The sequence below is a fragment of the Lampetra fluviatilis genome, chromosome 67 (genome assembly GCF_964198595.1).
Source record: "Lampetra fluviatilis chromosome 67, kcLamFluv1.1, whole genome shotgun sequence".
NCBI lineage: Eukaryota > Metazoa > Chordata > Hyperoartia > Petromyzontiformes > Petromyzontidae > Lampetra > Lampetra fluviatilis.
The window spans coordinates 58,758-77,631 of record NC_136341.1 but is presented as its reverse complement, the minus strand read 5'-3'; the positions used below and the strand labels follow the sequence as shown (position 1 = coordinate 77,631).

General features: G+C 53.7%; 1 protein-coding gene across 3 annotated transcripts in view; it reads left to right on the top strand.

Moving 5' to 3' along the window:
* The window catches only part of LOC144952352 (cyclic AMP-dependent transcription factor ATF-6 beta-like), a 57,289-nt gene that overhangs the window by 12,309 nt on the left and 26,106 nt on the right, over window positions 1-18,874 (top strand). For all 3 annotated transcript variants that reach the window (XM_078882728.1, XM_078882727.1, XM_078882729.1), the window contains exons 4-12: window positions 4,746-4,843; window positions 5,993-6,149; window positions 7,292-7,468; window positions 7,787-7,965; window positions 8,339-8,530; window positions 10,642-10,730; window positions 14,135-14,284; window positions 15,342-15,440; window positions 17,802-17,892. In XM_078882728.1, the coding sequence (XP_078738854.1) occupies window positions 4,746-4,843; window positions 5,993-6,149; window positions 7,292-7,468; window positions 7,787-7,965; window positions 8,339-8,530; window positions 10,642-10,730; window positions 14,135-14,284; window positions 15,342-15,440; window positions 17,802-17,892 (1,232 nt within the window). The remainder of the gene's footprint in view (window positions 1-4,745; window positions 4,844-5,992; window positions 6,150-7,291; window positions 7,469-7,786; window positions 7,966-8,338; window positions 8,531-10,641; window positions 10,731-14,134; window positions 14,285-15,341; window positions 15,441-17,801; window positions 17,893-18,874) is intronic.

Sequence of the window (18,874 nt, the reverse complement as noted above, 5' to 3'; positions counted from 1 at the left end):
GTTTCCCAGGATTTAACAAAAACAAGAAAATTAATATCCATCGGAGTTATGAGGGATGAGAACCATGTAACTGGTGATACCGATGTTAACGTTGTGTTTTATTTTTTTTTGCTTATTTCAAAAGTAACCATGTTACGATTGTGATACATAGGCGCGCGTCGTAAGAAATAACCGCCGAGAGTGAGGGCGGCTTATAGATTCATAACACAAGAAAAGGGGCATTTACGTGGTTTGAAAATTCGCCAGTGGCCAAATCGACCCCTGATAATTTTCAAACGGCCGGATTGTTGTGTCTATTTTTTTTAATTAAGAACAATTCAAAAAAAATATAATAATTTTTTTAAATTTATATATATACCTTTTTTTAATTAATTAATGAAAACAACTCACTTCTCCTCACAAGAACACCAGGAATCCATGAAACATGGAGGGCGGTTAAAGTGTTGAGAGTTCGGTCACAAAGAGGTCATGGACATCCAAATGGACAAAAGATGTATGGACTAGCCTCCCAAGACATCTAGAGATACAGATAAGGGCAGAATAAATAACGGTTGAAACTTCGCGTTTTCTTAACGTTTTCCGTACCGAAAAGTAGAAACTTAACAAAGATAATTAACCAACAAACAATACTTTTTTATTATTATATGTTTCCTACCTATACGACCTTCCAAAAAAAAAATAAAAATAAAAACTAAAGGGTACGAATTCCAGAAAGCTTAAGTGGAAACATAATAACGCTTAACCTTAGGACATAAAAAAAATTAACTCAGAATAAAACACCAATCTCTGGGGAACTAAACTAATGGGCATATCACACTACGATAATATGTAACATGTTTTCCAGGAAATGGCAGCCCTCCTGCTCACGCTCCTGCTAACGTACCTTGCCAAGCTAGAAGGGAGCCAAGGCCTGATGATGCCACCCAAGAATAACCGTAGAAACTATATTTTTAACGATATCTCCTATAACACGTAGTCAATAGAATAATTTCTCCCTCCCTTATCGTGTTACCTTCCTTTAGAATTTTTTTTTTCCTCCTCTCTCTTGTCACATATAACCATGTTAAGTTGTGACACGTACGCGCGCGTTGTAAGGAAATAGCAGCAAAACTTGAGGACAATCGATGGTTCATGATGGAAGAAGGGTATACATTTTTTTAAAAATAACCCGTGGCCATTTGACCACTGGCCATTTTTAAAAGGGCGGAATGTTGTATCCTAACCCTTCTTCCAAACTTGATATTTTTATATATTATCATCATTGATATATAATGAATGAAAACACACCAAAGCGCAGTAAACTGCAAAACACCAGGTGTTGTAGTAATGAACGGGAGGAGGGCTAAGATGGCAGAATTGCAACCTTGCTTCAGGGATAGATAAGGCCTGATAAACGGACACCTGTCACCCGTGCAGGCGGCAGAGACAGTGGGAAAGTCAGCCAGACATAGCTAAGGCAAAAAGCCCAACCATCTATGACCTCAGCACATGGGCGAATAATGGAACAGTGTCGACTCGAATGCAATGAAAGGAAGCAGAGGCGCCTTTGTCTGGATCACGGCCACAGAAGGCCGGGGGGGTCATCACTGATTGTGTGTTAGGGATTTCGAGCTAATTGGAACACGTGTACACAGAGAGGAGAAACACGCCTTGTTCTCTGCAGCTGAAAAAGCCAAGATAAACTCAGCTCAAGGTTGTGTATACAGGAGAGGGGGCTGATTAACAACCACTGCACGTCTGAACGTGAGGGGGCCTTGTCCTGAAATTAATCACACTCCCAGAGCAGAAGGTTGGATGACCACAGTGAGGCGAAAATAAGGGTGTTGCTCTCTCTCTCTCAAGGCTGCAGGCTCAGCTGAACAGCGAGGCTGCGGGGGGGGGGTTACCAAAAGTTTGTGTTTGCCTAGTTAAGTCGAAAAGCTCAATTATTCTGTATTGCTATTAAAATAACGTTAAAGTCGGAGTTTAACAACAGGGTAGGCTAAAGTTATTGATACAACTCGACCCGAAGCATAACGGGATAAATCACCACCAGGTCGAATAAATACATAATAAAAGAGCGATGTTAAATCCAGGGTCGGAGAGAAAGGGAGATCCCGGCCGTCTTTGTATCCCCGCAGCGCGGGATGGGAGTGTGTATGTGCTCGGGGAGGCACCGCCACTTGAGTCAAGCACCACGATGGGAAACGACACACCTTAGGCTACATACAGAATCATAACTGGGAAATGGTAAGGGACAAATGTTAATTTAAAACTTTTAACCATGTCTTTGTGTGCTGTGAGGATCGGAGGGAGTGTGCCCCTCCCTCCAGGTCGTGCAACACGGACAGAGGTGCCTATGAGACGATTTGTACGTCTGTGTTTTGGTTCATGAAGAAGGCCAAACAAGGGATAAATCGCACCCAGACAGAGAGACGACCTCGAGGCAATTTGTAACACCTGATTGTTTGCTCGTGGATTTTATGGAGGGAATATGACCACGGGATATATCGTGGGTGATGCACACAAGGACACACGGACGTACGGACACACACATGAACACACCTACACACGGACAGATCCTGACACAGTAAATCAAAAGAAAACCCCGCCTTGTGGGCAGGACCCAAAGGGATTTTTCGGCATAAAAGAAAGGACTCTGAGCATTGGAAACCAGTTGGACCAGAGGAGTCAACTCATCACGAGTGCGACCAACGGGTCGACTCATGAGCGAGCTCGACCGGAAGGGTCGGCTCGACTCATCAGCCGAGTTGGACCAGAGGAGTCAACTCATCACGAGTGCGACCAACGGGTCGACTCATGAGCGAGCTCGACCGGAAGGGTCGGCTCGACTCATCAGCCGAGTTCGACCAGGAGTCAACTCATCACGAGGGCGACCAACGGGTCGACTCATGAGCGAGCTCGACCGGAAGGGTCGGCTCGACTCATCAGCCGAGTTCGACCAAGAGGGTCGAACTCACCAGCCGAGCTGCGACTAACGGGTCGGCTCGACTCTTCAGCTTCTGGGACTCAGCCGAGTTCAGCTGGCTCTCGGGGCTCGACTCAAGCAGCTCCCCGTCTCCTCTGCAGGCGGGCAAGACCCGCTTGACAGCTCAACCTGCCGCGTCAGAGGCCCCTGCTGGCAGCCAGGGTCGCGGTCTGGTGACGAGAGGACGACGGTGCGCTGCGAGCGAGCTGCGGGCGCCACCTACCGACCGGGTTCCGAACTACGACAGCGTATCAACAGGCATCCAACCAATTCCCCACGGCGACAGAGGAGCGACTAATACGTATGACGCGCACCGCCCCCTCACCACACGACCACCAGGCGTTTGTTTGACATAAAGAACCGACTCCGAACACTGACTATTGAAGACAACTCTTACCACTCAAACCCACTCGAACCCATAAGCCATCCGTGGCTGTGAAGAAAAACTCGAGACCGAGTGATGGCCATCCGTCATTTGTAAGAGTATTATCTTTAATATTTAGTGGACTGTACTCTTAATCGCATAAATTCCCAACAGATCCATCAATACGAATTGATTCTTGGCACCTCCTTCCGCCGAGCCACTCTGTTGTCAGATAACCTGCGATGTATCTGTTGAGATTGGTGCCTTTAAGAATAATAACTGTTTTGATTGTGTTTTATCGCCGTATAATCTTTCAAGTATCTTTCATTCATTAACGTTAAGGTTTTCTTAGCATAGTATTTGCATGTTTTAACGACTCTCTCCCACTAACAACCATCGCGTTACGCGGGATCCATGTGCCGTTGTCAAGTGAAATCAGACAATCATTGATGATACTGTATTGATGCCGTGTTGACGTTCCGGGATTGAGAGTTCGCATACTATATCATAGTCGAAGTTGAATTAGTAATAAATTGATTAATACAGAAGTGGTTGTGTGATTCTTTCCTGAAGTCTATGCATAAGATCTGCTTCTGCGTTGAGATCTGAACTTGGTGACCTTAATAAACACACTAACACATACTCAGTAAATGTTAAAGCGATAACGGGGCGAACCGGGGACCTAAATAAGCGAGAATGAGACGAACCTAGACAACGAGGCCGAGTTAATCTAAGTTAATCTTGTATACTTACACCACACCTGCATAACTGCATACGATTAATTGCCTTATTCCGATCGATAACCCACCCTCGTCACCGAGGCGGGGTCTGGTTATCATAACGACTTGCATTATCATAATTACACCCACTCGCATAATTACTACAATTACCTCTCGAATTGGCATAATTAAATGTGCGTAATTACATGGATTAAAGTATTTCCGGATAATTACACCTTTGGCCAAATTTCGATTGATTATTATTATTTTCACTGAATATTCATAACCCACATATACAACATAATAATTTCACCCACGCACGCATACAACACATCAAAATTTTCACACCCCACATATACAACAGAGCCTCTTGTAGGGGAGCCTCTTGTAGGGGAGCCTCTTGTAGGGGAGCCTCTTGTAGGGGAGCCTCTTGTAGGGGAGCCTCTTGTAGGGGAGCCTCTTGTAGGGGAGCCTCTTGTCGGGGAGTCTCTTGTAGGGGAGCCTCTTGTAGGGGAGCCTCTTGTAGGAGAGTCTCTTGTAAGGGGGCCTCTTGTAAGGGAGCCTCTTGTAGGGGAGTCTCTTGTAGGGGGGCCTCTTGTAGGGGAGCCTCTTGTAGAGGAGCCTCTTCTGCCTGCCAGTAGTTGCAGGAGCTGTGAGCGAGCAGTTGCAGGGGCTGCGCCTTTACCGCTCACAGACACGGAGGTGAAGGAGGAGAAGGAGGAACCGGTGGCATCCTCGCCGGACTCGCGCTGCCTGGGCTCCCCGGCCTCCATTGGCCCTCTGGGGCCCGAGGTGAGAGCTTGCACAAAGACAAACGTCCCCCGTGTAGTCTCAACAAATCGTCGGGGAAAGCGCTGTTAGCGAGTAGCAGCGCCTATGAAGGCCGGAAACTGTGGCACACAAGGGGGTGGGTTGTCAGCACCACGCCCGGCTGCCTTTGTCTCCCCACTGGCGACGTTTACACATCGCACCAGGTACTAATCTGAGGCTGAGTCGACCTAGGGGAGGCCCAGGACCGGTCCAGATAATCGTCACCGGTTTTGGCCGTGACCAGGAATCGAACTCGAACCCGAGTCGCCGGGTTCATAGCGAAGCGCGCTAATCGCTGCACCACCGCTCCCCACTCACACACACACTCAACGCACACACACGCACCCCCGCTCACACGCACACACGCACTCACACACACTCACACACGCACTCACACACACAGGCGCACACACACGTGCGTGCTTCACCGTTCCGTGGCTGTATGTACATACGATATGTTGAACTTCTTTCGCACCGGAGCCAACCGCCTGATGACGATTGCTTGCAGTGCGATCGAAATGTCGTGATCTATTATTTTTTCTACCTTCGTGACTTTACGGAAAGAACCAAAGAGTATGGATTCCTGCAGTCACGAACGCTTCAAATCAAGATTGAGGGACAACAAACTAAACACAACAACAACAAGCAGCAGCAGCGGTTCTAAATAAACGAGTTTGTCAATCTAAATGATGTAAAAGTGCAGCATAGCTCCAGTGGCTTCCTAATATCAGAATGCAAGATCATTCCAGACGGCCGCAGAAGCAGAGCATCTGGAAGTGCGCGATGTGGTGGCCGTCTTTGTTTAATGGCTAGCCAGAAGGAGTGTATGGTGTATTGTATATTGTATAGTGTAGTGTATAGCAGTGTAAAGCGTAGTTTATAGCAGTGTATAGCATAGTGTATAGCATAGAGGATAGTGTAATGTATAGTCGTGTATAATGTAGTGTATAGTAGCATATAGTGTAGTTATAGTAGCGTAGTGTATAGTAGTGTAGTGTATAGTAGTGTAGAGTATTGTGTAGTGATAGTAGCATAGTTATAGTAGCGTAGTGTAGTGTATAGTAGTATATAGTGTAGTGTATAGTAGTGTATATAGCACGTGAACGCGCCGCGCGGTGCTGTGACCGTCAGGACGTGAAGGGGGAGAGCGGTCCGCCCACCCCGCCCACCTTGCCGGGTGACGTGCCGTGTCCGTCCCCGCTCCCCACCGTTGCCGGCAGCTCGGCAACCGCCGCAATCGCCGCACTCCGGCCAGAGGAGCCGCGTGGTTCGGCCGCGCGCACCGGTGGTGAGCGGCACGGCACTGCACCACACGGACACTACGAGTTGTGTGGTGTGGTTGTGTGGTATAGAAGTGGTGTGGTTGTGTGGTATAGAAGTGGTGTGGTTGTGTGGTATAGAAGTTTGTGGTGTGGCTGTGTGGTATAGAAGTGGTGTGGTTGTGTGGTATATAAATGTGTGGTTGTGTGGTATAGAAGTGGTGTGGTAGTGTGGTATAGAAGTGGTGTTGTGTGTGGTATAGAAGTGGTGTGGTTGAGTGGTATAGAAGTGGTGTGGTTGTGTGGTATAGAAGTGTGTGGTTGTGTGGCATAGAAGTGGTGTGGTTTGGTATAGAAGTGTGTGGTGTGGTTGTGTGGTATAGAAGTGGTGTGGTTGTGTGGTATAGAAGTGGTGTGGTTGTGTGGTATAGAAGTGGTGTGGTTGTGTGGTATAGAAGTGGTGTGATTGTGTGGTATAGAAGTGTGTGGTGTGGTATAGAAGTGGTGTGGTTGTGTGGTATAGAAGTGTGTGGTGTGGTTGTGTGGTATAGAAGTGGTGTGGTTGTGTGGTACAGAAGTGGTGTGGTTGTGTGGTACAAAAGTGGTGTGGTTGTGTGGTACAAAAGTGGTGTGGTTGTGTGGTACAAAAGTGGTGTGGTTGTGTGGTATAGAAGTGGTGTGGTTGTGTGGTATAGAAGTGTGTGGTGTGGTTGTGTGGTATAGAAGTGTGTGGTTGTGTGGTATAGAAGTGTGTGGTTGTGTGGTATAGAAGTGGTGTGGTTGTGTGGTATAGAAGTGGTGTGGTTGTGTGGTATAGAAGTGTGTGGTTGTGTGGTATAGAAGTGTGTGGTTGTGTGGTATAGAAGTGTGTGGTTGTGTGATATAGAAGTGTGTGGTTGTGTGGTACAGAAGTGGTGTGGTTGTGTGGTACAGAAGTGGTGTGGTTGTGTGGTACAGAAGTGGTGTGGTTGTGTGGTACAGAAATGTGTGAGTGTGTGGTTGTGTGGTATAGAAGTGGTGTGGTTGTGTGGTATAGAAGTTTGTGGTTGTGTGGTATAGAAGTGGTGTGGTTGTGTGGTATAGAAGTGTGTGAGTGTGTGGTTGTGTGGTATAGAAGTTTGTGGTTGTGTTGTATACCAGCGGAGTGGTTGTCCGCCGTACCCTCCACCAGGCCCCCTGCTTCTCCCACGGTGCCCGGGGCTGTCTGGCGCTGGCCCGGCTGGCCCGGCTGGCACCGTGCCACCTCTGCCCGTGCTGCTCACGCCGGTTCCCCTCCTCACTCCGGCGACAGCCGGCCCACGCTGCACCGCCACCCACAGCATCGCCGCTACTGCGATGGGACCAGCAGGTGACTCCTGCAGCCACAAAGAGACTCACTCAAACATCCATAGACTCACACAGAGACCCATAGACTCACACAGAGACCCATAGACTCATCACACAGAGCGTGTGTGCGCGCGTGTGTTTGTGCGTGTGTGCGCGCGTGTGCGCGCGGGCGCGTGTGCGTGCGCGTGCATGTGTGTGCGTGCGTGTGTGTGTGCGCGTGCGTGTGTGTGCGTGCGTGCGTGTGTGTGTGCGTGCGTGTGCGTGTGTGTGCGTGCGTGCGTGTGTGTGCGCGCGTGCGTGTATGTGCGCGTGTGTGTGTGCGTGCGTGTGCGTGTCACAGCCCGCACCGTGGTGTTGCGGTGCCCCAGCCAGCTGCTGGCTCCTGCTGGCTCCAGCGTGGTGGCCGTGCCGCTCCCAATCACCACCAGGAACGTCGTGGTGCCGGCATCAGCATCGGCAGCCAAGCCCATAGTGCCAGCACCGGCGGCTTCTATACCCTCCGCCCCCGCTGGCGCTGACGTACGTTACCCCCTCTCGCCACGGTGGCCGTGTACACAAAGTGTTTAAATGCGATCGCACCTTAAGTCTGTGGGTCTCTGTGTGATGAGTCTATAGGTCTCTATGGCTCTCTGAGGGAGTTTATGGGTCTCTGTGTAAGTCTGTGTCTCTGTATCAGTAATTTCTGTGTGTGTATGGGTCTCTATGAATAGTGCATGAGTCTATGAGTGAGTAAACCCATTCACCCACGGGACCCGTAACTCGGACAGGCAGTATGAGAGAGGTGACTGACCGTGTGGGACCGGTGACCCCCGACTAGTGACTCCTGACCAGTGACCCCTGACCGGTGACTCGTGACCCCTCACCCCCCCCCCCCCCCCCCCCCCGTGGCCAGGAGCGAGTGTGGAGGCGGCAGCAGCGCATGATGAAGAACCGGGAGTCTGCGTGCCAGTCGCGAGCGCGCAAGCGGCAGCAGCTGCAGCAGCTGCAGGGGCAGCTGCAGGCAGCGCTGGTGGAGAACGCGGCGCTGAGGCGCGAGAACGTGGCGCTGCGGAACCAGCTTGCTCAGCTGCTGGCGCTCGCACAGGTACACGCACAGACACAACAACCGCCATTCGCCACTGGCGGTGACGTCACCACGACGCTTGTGCCAGGCTATGTGCACCTTGAGGCCACGTGAAGTGTCGAACGCCCGCTCGCAGGAGGTCACGGGGCAGACCCAGCAGGTGCCACAGGTCGACTGACTGAAATGACTGAGTTGACTGGCTGATGCACCACCTGTGCCCCCTACTGTACCAACTTGCTGTGCTTTAGCCACCCGGCGCTCCGCTCGTTGTTGTGAGCGTCGCTCCTCCGCCCTCTGTTGTTGTTGGAGGGCGACTGCCTCCAACTGCCCAGTAGCGTCCTTCACGAGCCTCCTCCATAGAGGCCGATCTTGACACCGCTGGTACCAGTCATCGGCAAGTCCACTCAGCTCCACATCCTCCTGTACCACGTCACTGCATCTCTTCTCTAGCCCGTGCCGCGCCCGTTTAGCCCCCTCGATCCGGCCGAACAAAAGCTGTTTAGGCATGCGATAATTATGCATGCGGGCTACATGGCCCAGCCAACGCAGCCTTGCCTGTGTGTGCATGTGTGTGCACACACAGGTGTGTGCACACACAGGTACACGCACACACAGGTACATGCACACACAGGTACACGCACACACAGGTACACGCACACATGCACAGACACACAGGTACACACGCGCACATACAGATGCATGCACGCGCACACGCACACATGCACACACACACAGGTACACACACACACACACAAATGCAAAGCTCCCACGTAGAGCCTGTAGCAAACTGTTGGGGTAAGTACTGTTGGCGAGCAGCACCTATGAAGGCCGGGACAGCACACAAGGGGGTGGGTGGCCTGCACCACACCCGGCCGCCTTTGTCTCCCCAGTGGCGATGCTTATACATCGCGCCATCTACTCATTTGAGGCTGAGTCGACCTAGGGGAGGCCCAGGACCGGTTCAGATAGTAGTCACCGGTGTTGGGCGGGAATCAAACCCGGGTTGCACACACAGCTACCCACACACCACGAGGGATCTTCGTCTGGTGTGTGTCTGAGTATCGGTAGACCCATACATGTGTAGTAAGTTCAATGAGACGTGGACGACGTAGTCGGAGGCACACTTATTTATTATAACGTTTCACTCAGCACAGGCCAATGTATACAACACTCAAAGGGGTAACGGCCCCTTCATCCATCTAACAGGGAGACCCCACTATCTCTATCCCGGCTAGCCTACTCCCAGGTCCTCCACTCGAGAGCTAGGGGAGGCTAGCTGATCCAGCTCTGGCCAAGCTAGGATCACGGCACCCTTAGTCACCAGACCGGCTCTTACAAGAGCATCGGCTCTGGGCTCTCGGGGCCACGCCACTGGCTTGCCCTGGTCGGTCCTTAGAAGGACAGCGATCCAGGGGAGTCCCAGGGCCTATCTAGCCGGTCTTCACTTTTCACTGGTTTAAGCTGAACACTGAACCCCGAGCCCACCGGCTCACCGCCTCATAGAGCAACTCCCCCCCGAGGGGTGGGGCCGTGGGGGATCACAGCGCCGTTTCAGCCCCCCAGGGCTAACCGATGCGTACGTGGATGTAAGCATCCTTCCGCGTGCGGGCATAACCACCCCTGGTGTGTTTGTTCGCCCTCCCGTAACACCCCTACACATGAAATGAAACTTAATTTTACCAAGTAAGAAGGCCCCACTAAGCTCCGTAGCTTTTTTTACAGAAGCATCTTGGCTATCACAAACGATAGCTCAACCAAGTGACTGATCATCATGATCATAACGTGGAAATTTATAGCAGGGATCAAACAATCTTAACGGGTGGTGACGTTGATTTTAAATGTGGAGGGAAAAACCGGAGGACCCAGAGAAAAATCCACGCGACCACAGGGAGAGAGACGCATACTCCAAATATACAGCAGCAGGCATCGTCAGGGTCGGGATCGAACCCACGAACTCCTGTAGGCCAGGCGAGGGAGTTCACATCTCCTAGCCACCACGGGTGTGTAAGCTAACACGGGGGACCTTTAACTGGTGTGTGTGTGTGGGTATCGGTACACCCATACACACTTGCCCCACGAGTGTGTGAGGCTACACGGGGGATCTTTGTCTGGTGTGTGTGTGGCTGTGGCAGGGTGGAGGGGGTGGTGCTGCCCGCACCACGAAGGCTGTCTGTGCCATGGCGCTGCTGGCGTTCATCGTCCTGGGATACGGCCCCCTCGGGTGAGTGGTGGTGGTTGGTGATGGTGGTTGTGGTGGTGATGCTAGTGGGTGATGGTGGTGATAGGGGTAGTAATGGTGGTAGTAATGGTGGTGGTGATGAGACCGGCAAAAACAACCCCCTAGCTCCTCGTGGTGCCAGACCCTGTGGTGGGCAGTGCCATGGGGGGAGAGCTAATTTAATTTGCACTTTCCTCTCATGGCGTTTGTAACCACCGCAGCGGCCAAATGGGGCTTTGGATGCATGCGAGGGGCTGGTAACCCCTCCAACTTCAATTAATTACCACTAAAACACGACTGAAAATTGTGATTAATAAGTTTGTGCCAGAGGCCCTGGGGGGACAGGTGTCTATGACGTCTCTTGGCCAAACCCCATTTGGCGCACCCAGGAGACTGAATCCTTACCCTCGGGGCTCCTCCAGAAACAACAAAAAACTACTACGTGTGGCTACGTGGAAAGTTGGAATACTCACTGCGGAGGATAGGCTGCCACTCCTCTGTCAGGAACTGGACCGGAACCACCTGGATCTCTGTGGTATTCAGGAGGTCCGGTGGACCGGCTCTGGCTCCTGCCACCATGAGGGGTGGACAGTCCTCTTCTCGGGGCAGGAGATTGCCAAACAATGGGGAGTGCTCTTCTTCTGAACAAAAGAATGAAGGTGAAATGGGAACATGGCTGTGAGGTGTGGGAAGCTGTAAGCCCCAGGCTACTTCGGGCTCGCCTTCTCATCAACCAGAGGCGAGGAGTGGTGGTCGTGGTTACTTATGCCCCCACTGAAGACGAACATCCGTGGAGGGATGCAGGCAAGGCCGATGAGTCAGATGCCTTCTATGACCTCCTGTCACAGGTGCTAGCTAAAGTGGCCCCTCGGAATAGAGTCATCCTGTTGGGTGACTTCAATGCCCACGAGTTGGTCATGATGCTGGCACCTGGTCTGGAGTGATTGGAAAGGAATGGGCCAGATCAGCTCAATAACAACGGCAGGAGGCTGCTAGATTTTTGTGCAGCCCATGGGCTTGTAATTACCAACACGCTGTTCCGGCATCGGCGCATCCCCACAAACATCATGGATGCATGCCGGGTCCAAGCAAGAACATCTGCTGGATTACATAGTGATGGAACAGCGGATGGGGGCCCATGTCCTTGACACCAGAACCTACCGTGGAGCTGATCTGCCCACTGACCATCGACTTGTCATCCGTAAGATGTGCCTGCCATTCTTCCACTCCGGTGGTGGGTGTACACCCAGGACCTCATTCAAACCCTTAGTGGCAAGGTCTCGGCTAGCTGATGAAAGTTGCAAGCAAGAATTTAATCATCGCTTGCGGCTATGGTTTGCATCGTCCCCCACTCCTGATGTCGAGGGGAAATGGGCTAGGTTTAGGACTGTGGCTCATGCAGACCTCAGAGACCCTGGCTGACAGAGGAGGTGTTCAGGGTGGCTGAGAAAAACCAAAAGGCCCACTCTCATCGGCTACAGCATCCCAAGTCGGAGAATGAGGAGGCTTACCGCAGCCTTTTAGGGAATTCCAACAAGACCTACATCTCTGCTTTATTGAGCTGGTCAAGGCATATGATGCCATCAGTAGGCCTGGGCTCTGGGTTCTTCATGCTTTCGGAGTCCCTGACCCGCTGCTCACGATCATTAGGGACCTTCATGATGGTGAGCGGGCCGTAGTAAAACTACGTGGCTGGGAGTCGGAGCCATTCCCTGTTCACTTTGGGGTTGCGACAGGGATGTCCTCTGGCTCCCACATTATTTAACATCTATTTCGACCACGTAGTTCGTGACGCCTTCAATAGCTGTACCGGAGGAATTTCCATCTGGTACAGATACAATGGATGCCCGGGTGCAGTCAAGAGATGGCTCCCTATTGCTCAACCATGTTATGTATGCCGATGATCTCGTAATTGCTGCTCACTGCTGAAGCTGGAGCTTGCCACTATGAGGTGGGGCCTTATCATCAGCCCCACCAAAACTAAGCACCTGCCTGCGTATTTTGTACCATACTCCACCCCCAGAACTCCCAATTGGTGAGAGGGCAGTTGTGGAGAGAGTGGAGAGTTTCCCATACCTGGGCAGTGTGCTCATGACCAGCTCCGGTAGAACAGCAGAGGTCTCACTCCGAATTAGTCGAGCAGCATTATCTTTTCATCGGTTGCGTAACGCTGTGTGGAAGCGACCTGGTCTGTTGCTCCGCACGAAGCTTCAGGTCTTCTCGGCCACAGTCATTCCCTCCCTTCTCTACGCTTGCAAAACATGACCCCCCTAATGGAGCATCTTCGCCAATGACTGCTACCAGCAGTGTCAAGATCGGCCTCTGTGGAGGAGGCTCGTGAAGGACGCTACTGGGCAGTTGGAGGCAGTCGCCCTCCAATAACAACGGAGGGGGAGTAGCGACGCTCATAACAACGAGCAGAGCACCGGGTGGGTAAAGCACAGCAAGTTGGCACAGTAGAGGGCACAGGTGGTGCATCAGTCAGTCATCTCAGTCAGTCGACCCGTGGCATCTGGGTCTGCCCCGTGACCTCCTGCCAGCATGCGTTCGACACTTCACGTGGCCTCAACGTCCACATAGCCTGGCACAAGCGTCGTGGTGACGTCACCGCCACTTAGTGGTGAATGCACTGCGCTACGAACCTGGCGACCCGGGTTCGATTTCCGCTCACAGCCAACACCAGTGGCGATTAACTGAACCGTTCTTGTTCCTCCCCTAGGTAGACTCGGCCTCAAATGAGTACCTGGTGTGGTGTGTAAACACTGCCACTGGGGAGACAAAGGTGGCCGGGCGTGGTGCTGGCCACCCACCCCCTCGCGTGCCACAGTGCTGGCTTTCATAGGTGCTCGCTCACAGCACTTGCCCCAACAGTCTGTTAAGGCTATATAGGGGATATTTGTCTTTGGTGATGGTGGTCATGGTTAACGATATTGACAATGATGAGGTTGACAATGATGATGTCGATGTTGACGATGTTCATGTTGACGATGTTCATGTTGACGTCGACGATGATGACGATGTCGATGTTGATGTTGACGATGTCGATATTGAAAATGTTCATGTTAACGATGTTTACAATGATAATGTCGATGTTTACGGTGGTGACGATGTTGACGATGACAATGTTGACGATAGTGACGATGACGATGTTGACGATGTCGATGATGATGATGTTTACAGTGGTGACGATGTTGACGATGAAGATTTCCATGGCGATGATGACGATGTTGACGATGTTGACGATGATGATGTCGATGTTGGCGATGTTCATTTTGACGATATCGACGATGTTGATGATGACGACGATTTTGACGATGATGACGACGATGTTGACGACGATGATGACGACGATGTTGACGACGATGACGATGACGACGTTGTTGATGTAGTTGTTGCTGCTGTTGCAGGCTGGGCCCGCTGGGGGAGGCCCCCCACTCCCCTGCCCCCCACCCCCGCCTGCTGCCCCCCCTGCCCGGGCGGAAGCTGCTGGGGTACGAGGAGCGGGCACAGCCACCCCCCTCGACCCCCCCCACGGAGGCGCAGCGCCCACACAGCCGGTGAGGGGTCACGCGGAGGGGTCAACAGCAAGCTCACAGCTCCCTTCATGCCAACTCGCCCACCCACTCACTCACCCACTCATTCACCCACTCACCCCTCACTCACCCACCCACTCATTCACCCACCCACTCACTCGCCTACCCACTCACTCACCCACCCACTCACCCACTCACCCACCCACCCACTCACCCACCCACTCACCCATCCACCCACTCACACACCCACCCACTCACCCACCCACTCACCCACCCACCCACCCACTCACCCACCCACCCACTCACCCACCCATCCACTCGCCCACCCACTCACTCACCCACTCATTCACCCACTCACCCCTCACTCACCCACCCACTCATTCACCCACCCACTCACTCGCCTACCCACTCACTCACCCACCCACTCACCCACTCACCCACCCACCCACTCACCCACCCACTCACCCATCCACCCACTCACACACCCACCCACTCACCCACCCACTCACCCACCCACCCACCCACTCACCCATCCACTCATCCACCCACCGACCTTCACTCTTTACTTACTGTGTGTGTCTCTGTGTGAGTCTCTGGGTCTCTGTGTTAGTCTATCGGTATCTGTGTGAGTCTATGGGTTTCTGTGTGAGGCTCTAGGTCTTTGTGAGTCTATGGATATCTTTGTGAACCTGCAAGTCTATGTGAGAGTCTGTGAGTTTGTGAGTCTCTGTGTGAGTCTGTGAGTCTCAATGGCTTGCGGATTCCTTTATCCAGCATGTTAGCGCTGCCCTGCGCTACGAACCCAGAAGAGACCCGAGTTTGATTCCCACTCACGGCCAACAATGCCAGTGACAGCAATGATCTGAACCAGTCCTGAGCCTCCGCTAGGCTGAGCCCTGTCCTTCAAATGAGTACCTGGTGCAATGTGTCGTAAATATCAGCACTGGGGAGACAAAGACGGCCGGGCGTGGTGCTGGCCACCCTCGTGTGCCACAGTGCCGGCCTTCGTAGGTGCTTACTAACAGCACTTGCCCCTACAGTCTGTGTGAGGCTACCCGGGGGATCTTTGTCTTTGTTGTAGTGCGCGCTGGGCTGACTCGGAACTGGTCCTGAGGAGGGACGACCAAGTTGTGATCCTACCCCAGTCCTGCATCCAGCTCAACAGCAGCGAGATCCTGCGGTAGCTCGCTCACCACTCGCTCACCACCCGCTCACCACTCACTCACCACTCACTCACCACCCACCAACCGCTCACTCACCACTCGATCACCACTCTCTCACCACTCACTCACCACACACTCACCACTCGCTCACCACTCACTCACCACCCACCAACCGCTCACTCACCACTCGATCACCACTCTCTCACCACTCACTCACCACACACGCACCACTCGCTCACCACCCACCAACCGCTCACCACACACTCACCACTCGCTCACCACTTGCTCACCACTCGCTCACCACTCGCTCACCACTCACTCACCACTCGCTCACCACTCACTCACTACTCGCTCACCACTCACCACTTGCTCACCACCCACCAACCGCTCACCACTCGCTCACCACTCGCTCACCACTCGCTCACCACTCGCTCACCACTCTCTCACCACGCGCCCACCACTCACCACACACTGACCACTCGCTCACCACTCACTCATCACTCACCACTCACTCACCACTCGCTCACCACCCACCAACCGCTCACCACTCACTCACCACTCGCTCACCACGCGCCCACCGCTCACCACTCGCTCACCACGCACCCACCGCTCGCCACACACTCACCACTCGCTCACCACTCGCTCACCACGCGCCCACCGCTCACCACTCACTCCCCACTCGCTCACCACGTGCCCACCGCTCACCACGCTCACCACTCACTCACCACTCGCTCACCACCCACCAACCGCTCACCACTCACCACTCGCTCACCACACGCCCACCGCTCACCACTCGGTCACCACGCGCCCACCGCTCGCCACACACCACTCGCTCACCACTCGCTCACCACGTGCCCACCGCTCACCACGCTCACCACTCGCTCACCACTCGCTCACCACTCGCTCACCACTCACTCACCACTCGCTCACCACTCGCTCACCACCCACCAACCGCTCACCACTCACTCACCACTCGCTCACCACACGCCCACCGCTCACCACTCGGTCACCACGCGCCCACCGCTCGCCACACACCACTCGCTCACCACTCGCTCACCACGTGCCCACCGCTCACCACGCTCACCACTCGCTCACCACTCGCTCACCACCCACTCACCACTCACCACACACTCACCACTCGCTCACCACCCACCAACCGCTCACCACTCATTCACCACACACTCACCACTCACTCACCACTCGCTCACCACTCGCTCACCACTCGCTCACCACTCACTCACCACTTGCTCACCACTCACTCACTACTCGCTTACCACTCACTCATCACTCACCACTCACTCACCACTCGCTCACCACCCACCAACCGCTCACCATTCACTCACCACTCGCTCACAACACGCTCACCACGTGCCCACCGCTCACCACTCGCTCACCACGTGCCCACCGCTCGCCACACACTCACCACTCGCTCAGCACTCGCTCATCACGCGCCCACCGCTCACCACTCACTCACCACTCGCTCACCACCCACCAACCGCTCACCACTCACTCACCACTCGCTCACCACTCGCTAACCACACACCCACCGCTCACCACTCGCTCACCACTCGCTCACCACGTGCCCACCGCTCATCACACACTCACCACTCGCTCACCACACGTTCACCACTCGCCCACCGCTCACCACTCGCTCACCACTCGCTCACCATGCGTCCACCGCTCACCACTCGCTCACCACTCGCTCACCACTCGCTCACCACTCGCTCACCACTCGCTCACCACTCGCTCACCACTCGCTCACCACTCACTCACCACTCGCTCGTGTGCGTATTTACGTGTGTGTGTGCGCGTATTGACGTATGTGTGTGCGTATTTACATGTTTGCGTATTTACGTGTGTGTGTGTGTGCATGCGTATTTACGTGTGTGTGCATGTATGTGTGCTCGTATGCGTGTGCGCGCGCATCTGCGTGTGAGTGTGTGTGCGCGCGCGTGTGTGTGCGTGCGTGTGCGCGCGCGTGTGTGTGCGTGCGTGCGTGCGCGCACGCGCGCGCGCATGTGCACGTGTGTGTACGTGTGTGTGTGTTATGGGGAGCGGTAGCGTAGTGGCGAGCACGCGCTGCACTACGAACCCGGCAACCCGGGTACGGTTCCCGCTCACGGCCAACACCGGTTACAGCGATTATCCGAACCAGTCCTCGGCCTCCCCGAGGTCGACTCGGCCTCAAATGAGTACCTGGTACGTTGTGTAGTAAACATCGCCACTGGGGAGACAAAGGCGGCCGGGCGTGGTGCTGGCCACCCACCCCCTTCGTGTGCTGTGCCGGCCTTCATAGATGCTGCTCTATAATAGCACTTGCCCCTACAGTCTGGAAGGCTACATGAGGGATCTTTATATTTTTTGCATGTGTCTGTCAGGCTGTCTGGGGAGCTGCATGGATGGATTCTGCGGCACGAGCGGCAGCGCAATCGCACCGTGCTCACTCCAGCGGCACGCTCAACCCCCCCGGTGATCACTCACAGGGATCACTCACTGACTCTCACAACAACAACAACAACCGCCATTCGCCACTAAGTGGCGGTGACGCCACCACGATGCTTGTGCCAGGCCATGTGCATCTTGAGGCCATGTGCATCTTGAGGCCACGTGAAGTGTCGAACGCCCGCTGGCAGGAGGTCACGGGGCAGACCCAGGTGCCACGGATCGACTGACTGAGATGACTGAGATGACTGGCTGATGCACCACCTGTGCCCCCTACTGTACCAACTTGCTGTGCTTTAGCCACCCGGCGCTCTGCTCGTTGTTGTGAGCGTCGCTCCTCCGCCCTTCGTTGTCAGAATCAGAATATGTATTATTCTGGAGGAAGCCGATGAGCTATACAGCTCTTTTTCAAACAGGGCGACTGCCTCCAACTGCCCAGTAGTGTCCTTCACGAGCCTCCTCCATTGAGGCCGATCTTAACACCGCTGGTACCAGTCATCGGCAAGTCCACTCAGCTCTACGTCCTCCTGTACCACATCACTCCATCTCTTTTCTAGTCCGTGCTGCAGCCGTTTAGCCCCCTCGATCCGTCCGAACAAAAGCTGTTGAGGCATGCGCTGGCTGGGCATGCGGGCTACATGACCCAGCCAACGCAGCCTTGCCTGCCGGAGGAGCTCACCGATGGGACTTTGCCCAGATCTTTCAAGGATTTGTGAGCTCCTCACACAATCCAGCCTGGTTAAACCCAGGATGGATCGTAGGCAGGCCAGCCTAAATGTTTCCAACCGGCGAAGATGCTCCATTAGAGGGGTCCACATTTCGCAAGCGTAGAGAAGGGAGGGAATGACCGTGGCCGAGAAGACCTGAAGCTTCGTGCGGAGCGACAGACCAGGTAGCTTCCACACAGCGTTACGCAACCGATGAAAAGATATTGCCGCTCGACTGATTCGGAGTGAGACCTCTGCTGTTAAACTGGAGCCGGTCATAAGCACACTGCCCAGGTATGGGA